This window comes from Pygocentrus nattereri, chromosome 16 (genome assembly GCF_015220715.1).
Source record: "Pygocentrus nattereri isolate fPygNat1 chromosome 16, fPygNat1.pri, whole genome shotgun sequence".
Lineage (NCBI taxonomy): Eukaryota > Metazoa > Chordata > Actinopteri > Characiformes > Serrasalmidae > Pygocentrus > Pygocentrus nattereri.
The window spans coordinates 39,841,115-39,848,614 of NC_051226.1; the positions used below are offsets into that span (position 1 = coordinate 39,841,115).

The 7,500-nt window shown below is 41.5% G+C and overlaps 1 protein-coding gene across 1 annotated transcript in view; it reads left to right on the forward strand.

The window, feature by feature from the left end:
- The window catches only part of LOC108415393 (corticotropin releasing hormone binding protein), an 11,554-nt gene that overhangs the window by 3,736 nt on the left and 318 nt on the right, over positions 1–7,500 (forward strand). Inside the window, exons 4-6 of the mRNA XM_017688433.2 lie at positions 2,900–3,110; positions 4,980–5,122; positions 6,514–6,631. Coding sequence (XP_017543922.2) covers positions 2,900–3,110; positions 4,980–5,122; positions 6,514–6,631 — 472 coding nt within the window. The remainder of the gene's footprint in view (positions 1–2,899; positions 3,111–4,979; positions 5,123–6,513; positions 6,632–7,500) is intronic.

Sequence of the window (7,500 nt, forward strand, 5' to 3'; positions counted from 1 at the left end):
CTGCGTGAGCCGCGTTCCGTGTGCGGTGCTCAGGAGAGGCTAAGCCAGGCTAAGACGTGACGCAGGGTTTAAGCCTCGTCACAGACGCTGAGACAAACAGCACAACAAGTAAACAACCGTGTAAACAGACCCTGGAGAACCGGTAGAACACACGATGACTCTTCAAGGGTTCTTTTGTGAAGAAAATGGTTCTATATTGAACCATGAACACTCAGACATGGTTAAAGGGTTCTTCAGACTGATGGAGAATTTGCTATATGTGGTCCTATGTAGAACCTCTAAGACAAAGGTTCTATATAGCACCATACACTTCTATTGGTACAATGTCAAGCTTGTAACAAGAGAAGAACCTTGTTTGGTACTATGTAGAACCCTTTTCAAAAGGGTTCCATAAAGAACCATTCACAGCAAAATGCAAAATTCTCTGTGCAAAGAACCCTTTAATCACACCAAGTGTTCTTTGAGTGCTCATGGTTCTATATAGAACCATTTCCTTTGGAACCATTAAACACTTATTTTAAGTGTGTACATTAGTATTAAACTGAAAGTAAAGAGGGAGTAGGGTTCCAAAGAAAGATAGATACACACATAAAACAGTTCTTTAGGGTTCTTTAGTGAATGCAGTACTTCTATTTCGAACCGCGAGTTCCATGTAGAACTGTTTGCATGGTTCTCTGCACTGTAAAATTGCTCAAATGATGGAGAATGTGTTGCATATGGTTTAAAATAGAATCTTTTTTGAAAACGGTTCTAGATAGCACCAAAAAGGGTTCTTCTATTGTTACAAACACCATCATAACAATAGCAGAACGTTTTTTGAGATCTATAGACCCGTTTTCAAAAACAACATATTCAGTCTGAAGAACCTTTTTACATGCAGAGAACGTTTCAAGCATGAAATGGTTCTATAGTGGTGCTGAAACCCACTTAAACGTAAACCTAAGTGTATTATTTAGAAGTGTATTGTAAAGCAGTGTTTTTTAAAGTGTGCTTAGTACATTTTAATTCCATTATAACTCAAACTAAGCACCAATCAAATCCAGTTATTGGTTACACCCGAGAAAACAATTCAAATGTTTTAAATGTAGATTTTGTGTTAACTTTACTGTAAAGTAAGAACAGAAAAGCAGCTTTTAGCTGTATTTCAACATCAAATTCATATAAATTGAATATATACAAGTTGTATTTAGATATTCCCAATAGTAAATTTAAGTGTATACTTAATTATGTTTTATGAAAGTGAACTTGAATATGTTTTAAGTGTATTTAGTGATCCTGAAATGTAATTTAAAGTACATTTGTTTTGCAGTATAACTAAAAAAAGTGGCATTAAAGCATATCTACCATGTTTAAATCTACTTACGTATAACTTAAGACATTTTAAAAAAGCACCCAAACACACAACTAAATGCATTTATTATTCATTTAATCAAGGCCTAATTTAATACCGTTTAAATGCGCTTAATTTGACAAAGCTTGTTCTAAAATAACACATTCTGTATGTATTGAAGCCTGAATATATTCTAGAAAAGTGCACTTATGCAGGGCGCTGTGCGGCAAAATAGTCCCCAAAGAAAACTCATTATTCCAGATTTTCCACTGTTTTCCATCATCAACATTCCAGATAAGCTCAGAAGACTCGTGTAGGTTCTCTGGTGGTTCTGGATGGTAAATAAAGTGTCTGTATCTGTGTTGTCGTCATGGCAACCCAATTTCAAACCAATTTGTAGGCCCAGATTTGATCTTAAAATGATTGTAAGTAGTTCATTTTAAGATGAGCATAAACCTCAAAACAAAACCTTGTATCTCAATTTTTGTTGTTTTTCAGATTCTGGCATATTTCGAAAGTGTCTGTTGCTCTTTACATTGTATGTAAATCTCATGATGAATGGACCAAAAGAAATGTTTAAAAATGACGTGGGAAAAATTCTGGTTCCATTGACTTACATTAAAAGTAAAGTAGGTTTTTTCCTTTTCCTGTAAAGTTGCTATTTTGGAGATACGAGGTTTTGTTCTCATAGCAGCTACACACTATTTTGTTGTTCATCAGTATCTTTGGCCTATCTGTACAAGCAAACACATGCTATAGTTTAACAACCTGAAAAGAAGTTTTATGCTAATGAGATGTAAATGAGGTGCTGGTAAGCTGGCGCTTGATTTCACGCACCAAGGCTGATTGTGTTCGTTTCCATGTCGTGCGAAAGATTCATGAATCAGATGCAGAGCAGTTCGTACACAGCTTGTCTTTTTAAATCAGTCACATGCACAGACTGAAAAGGTTTCTAAGACGTTCCTATCACCTCCACCGTAACGAAATCCGGGTCTACAAATTACACCGAAGCATTCTGAATCGCTCTGTTTACGTCTCGACCACTGAATTCTGCAGATATTTGAAAATCAGTGAACATGTAAACGTGCATGAACAATCACAAACAGACCGGAGGAGAAGAGCTCCTCACGCGGCAGGACGTATCTGATATATCTGGACTCCAGTTACTCCAAGAGCGACGACCACAGCTGCCGCCATACGTCACGCTAAATCAGATCAAACCAGGTTAATCAAATCAAACTAATTCAATTAACAAACTTCATTTCAGCAGCAGAGCGGATCTTCCGTCTTCAGCTCAGGGGTTCCAGCTGTGGTGCACTGGAGCCTTTAGTATTCATTTAAACGAGTGAACTTTAAGGGGATTGATCCGGACTGAACAGATCCGAGCTAAAGTGGATTTGTGTTGGAGATCTTCCCGTTCTGAGCACCAGGATCGTTAGACCGGAAAAGCCAGCCATGGAGAAACTGAGTTACACAGCTGTAATCAGACAGCAGGAATGAATTAATGAAGCTAATTAGCGTCAAACGAATCAAATCTGACCAAAGTGGCCGGTTCTCGTCCCCATCCAGGTGTTTGACGGCTGGGTGATGAAGGGCGAGAAGTTCCCGAGCTCGCAGGACCATCCTCTTCCTCTCTACGAGCGCTACTCAGACTACTGCGACAGCGGAGAGGCTCAGCCAATCGTGCGCTCCTCTCAGAACGTCGCCATGGTGTTCTTCAGGCTTCACCAGTCAGGCAGCAGCTTCACCATCACCTTCCGCAAAGTCCTCAACCCCTTCCGTAAGTAGAGATCCGGCAGGACGTGACGTCATAAACGCCACTCGGTGCCATAAAAGTAACTTTCAAAAGAGTTGAACTAAATTACTGAAGTGTGGGGTGCAATCTCCAAAGTAACAGATAAGAAAATTGTTTGATACGATGGTACATTCCAAGGCAGCTTAAGTAAATCACACTTAAAACTGGTTCTAGATATTAATTGAGTAAGTGAGGGGTACATTAGCTAAGACAATTTAATCAAATTATAGTCAAAACTGGTTCTAGATATTAACTGAGGAAGGGTGGAGTACGATCTTCAGATAAGCAGATAATATAAACTAAATGACAGTCTAAACTGGTTCTAGATAGGAACTGAGTAAGAGTTGGGCACAATCGCCAAAGTACTGCGTAATTATTTTGGAGTAAAATGATGGTAGAGTTTAACTAAAGTACACTGAACAGGTTCTAGCTATTAACACGGCTGCTGGCGGTCCCAAAGCTTTATTACACACTCTATAACCGAAGAACATCTCAGCCAGTTTACATTGAAGTCCCTGTAGTTACTGAATAATAAGCTTTAGTATGTAATGAGCCTGAGATTTGAAGGGGCTAAGCTGATAAAGGACATAGGAAAATACCTCGTACATTGAATCGTGTACCTCACTCTTATGTGGTTAATATCTAGAACTTCTGGGACTCTAAAAGAAAGCATTACCTGATGTGATTAAGTCAGTAAATTAGGGCAGTGAGAACAATGGTTCCTATATTATTAGGTGTTGAGATAGAACAGGCCCTGCGATGGACTGGCAACCTGTCCAGGGCGTATCCTGCCTTCCGCCTGATGACTGCTGGGAACTATGTTGTAGAACTATGCAATGTCATAGTTCTACAACAGCTCAGGCCTCATTCTCTGCCTCCTCGATCCAGTCCTTCAGACATTATAGCTGCGTTTCAATAGCCAGGCCGTGGTCCAGGTGGGCTGCATTTCTAGACCACTGCGTCATCGTAGGCTGTTCCAATCTAAAGGGTCCTCCAAACACAGCCGAGAAATGCAGCAATATTCTTTAATATTCTCCGAGTTCTAGACGCTGCTGTTGGAATATCCTTCACACTCTTGCGTTGTTTGGTAAAACTGCATTCGGGTGTAAGACAATAGCCGTCTTAACTCACTGGGCTGTTTGCCAGCTTATTATCATTCACATCAACTGGGTTTTCCAGAACCAGTCCGATGCTGACTTCTTTCCAAACATAAGAAACTGGACTTTGTCACCTGCAGACCTGCTTTTGGAACACAGCTTGAATTGTGAGGGCTTGGCTAATTAGCCAGAACCATGTTTATTAAAGAACATGTTCGAGGAACACACTGGTGTGAACAGTTCTAAGTAGTTCCAGCCCACAGAACTCAAAACGAGCGCACACAGATTTCACCCACAGTTTTGAAAAAGCTTCTGGTGTGAATTATCCGTTAAATGTTCTTGGGCAAGGATTGCTTGAAACTGTGGATCCCCAGGCCTGATGTTAGAGCAAGGAACCTGCAGATTAGATGTACTCTTCCACCTTGTTCTTCTCATCTTACTAGTCATGGGCTGGAGGTCAGGGAACCGGCCCTGTGACCAGAAGGTCGCCGGTTCGATCCCCAGAGCTGACAGCACATGACTGAGGTGTCCTTGAGCAAGACACCTAACCCCCAACTGCTCCCCAGGCGCTGTGGATAGGGCTGCCCACCGCTCCGGGCAAGTGTGCTCACTGCCCCCTAGTGTGTGTGTGTGTGTTCACTAGTGTGTATGTGGTGTTTCACTTCACGGATGGGTTAAATGCGGAGGTGGAATTTCCCCGTTGTGGGAACAATAAGTGTCTCTCAAACTAAATCTTTTTTCCTCTCCTTCTCTCCAGCATGCAATGTGATCTCTCAGACTCCAGAGGGCAGGTTCAGTATGGTTATTCCACAGCAGCACAGGAACTGCAGTTACTCCATCATCTACCCGGTGGAGATCCAGATTGGAGAGCTCAGCCTTGGACACCACAATGACCTGAAGGTGCGTAGCAATGGATCTGCCCCCTTCTGGCAGATGTACTCAGCTGATAAAGCAGAAAAAGCAAGGTGGAATTCTGGTTCTACACTCAGGCTTTTGCTTCACAAGCCAGTGAAACTGGACCCCTGCAGCAGCTTTCAGCTCCAGTTAATGACCTCTCAGCCTGGTTCTAGTCCAGTGGTTCCCAGTCCTGGCGCACCCCTGTCCAGCACATCTGGAGGTTTGTGTTTATTAGCTGATCAGTTGGATGAGGTTGCAGCTAAGAAAATATCACACATATGCAGGGAAGGGGTTTGCCAGGACCAGAACTGGCAACCATTTGATCTCTGCAAATCAAGATATCAAGATAAACTATTGAATTCTTGCAGAACCACTGAATCAATTGTGCAGTTCCTTAGATCTGCCCACCTTATCCCGGGAGATCATGCACCCTGTAGCGTTTACTTCCCACGTTAATCCATTTCAGTTGGCTGAAATATTCAGATGGCCCTGAAAACCCTCATTAGCTGGATCAGGTGTAGGAGATTAGGGTTGGAGTTGAGCTCTGCAGGAGGCTGGATGTGCTGCAGTAGAGGGTCAGCACTGAAGTCCAGCAATGCTTGTTGATCTCCTTCCAAATAAACCTAAGCTTCATCCTTAACCGCATCAGAAAAGTGATACATTGGCCACATCTTAAATTTAGACATCGTGAGACTGTTGAGAGAATATTCTGAGATTATTTGTACGTGTTTGGAGAGATAACGTATCTCATTTTGATAAATAATGCTTCAATTTATTTGTACAGAATTACTTACAAGGGAATTTCACTGATATAGGTGATATATGAGGTGTAATCAGAGATTCAGAGGGTTTGGTGTGAAATGGTTCTTTACAGTGGTGGTGATGGGAACCAGGCGTCGCCATGACTACAACACAGATATAGACACTTTATTCACCATCCAGAACCTCCAGAGAACCTACACGAGTCTTCTGAGCTTATATGGAATGTTGATGATGGAAAATACTGGAAAATCTGGAATAATGAGTTTTCTTTGGGGACTATTTTGCCGCACAGCGCCCTGCATGTCTCCCTCCACCATGAATGGAGCTTAAGCCAAATCGGAAAACACCGACTATTCTAGAAGTAGAGCTTTTAGAGGTGGATGTTTGGTTCCTACCAGCTAAAATGAAACATTTCACATTAAACCCGTCTGAACGACGTGTTTACAGAAATAAGCTGAACCCCTCATGCTATTCTTACAGCAGTCTTATCATGAGACGTTTTAGATGTTTTGAGTAGAGGAATTATCTTGCTGAACTGAAGGTCCTCCAGGACCACAGCTCAGCCTAAATGGGCCTAAATCTCGGCTGCCGGTGCTGAGGCTGACCTCTGTGGTCTCTTTTGTCCCGTGTAGCGTTCAGTCCCCGGCTGTGCGGGTGCAGGGGATTTCGTAGAGCTCCTGGGGGGAAACGGGGTCGACACCTCCAAAATGTTCCCAATGGCAGACCTCTGTTACTCCTTCAACGGACCAGGTGAGCTCCTTCTAACGGCCTTTCCTCCTCTCCTCTTGCCTAGCTTGCTCTATCATGGGCAGAGCGTCCAGTGTGTGACTGTCCGGTGGTGCTCAAAGTCCATTTTAGCATCCAAAGGTGGCTGAAATAACTTGAATTGCTTGAATCGTTTGCCATCTTATTCTACGAGCATGCAGTGCATCTAGCAGTGAGTGATCTTCTCGAACATGCATACCCGGCTGGTCTTGAGAAGGTCACTGCTGAGGGGCCAACGTTACCTTTGTGAAAAAGAAACATACTTAAGGACATCAGTAGTAACACTGAGGAATATAGAAAATAATCTAAAATGCAATATATATATATATATATATACATAGATCTTGTCAAGTGGAATGAAACTTCTAGATTTTTTTGTCTATTTAATTTTTTTCACACAAAATAAAATCTCAACTTTTCTCAAAATTGTCTCTCAATGTTGAGACATCATGTTACTTGATATAATCACTTAAAACCAAAAAAATTTATTTAATTTAATTGAAATAATCTAGGAAAAAACCACCTCAACAGGAGAAAGTGTAGATTTATTGACTAGATTTGAGAGAATTCACTTCTTTATCTCCAATACAGCGTTTTTACTGGCGTCTGATTTTCTGAGTGTTTCAAATTTTCAAACACATTTGATTTGAACTTGCTGCATAAATAAACGTATTCCTCGATGTGTTGAAGCGTATTTAACCGTTTAAATGAAAGAAAGTGCATTACTTCATATTTTAAGACGTGGTTTAAAGCATTTTTGCTTTAGATTTGGTGTCGTAACAGTTAACTCAGCAGAACCGTGTCGCCATGCAAATGGTTCTAGATAGAAAGCATGGTTCTAAACACAACTGTTG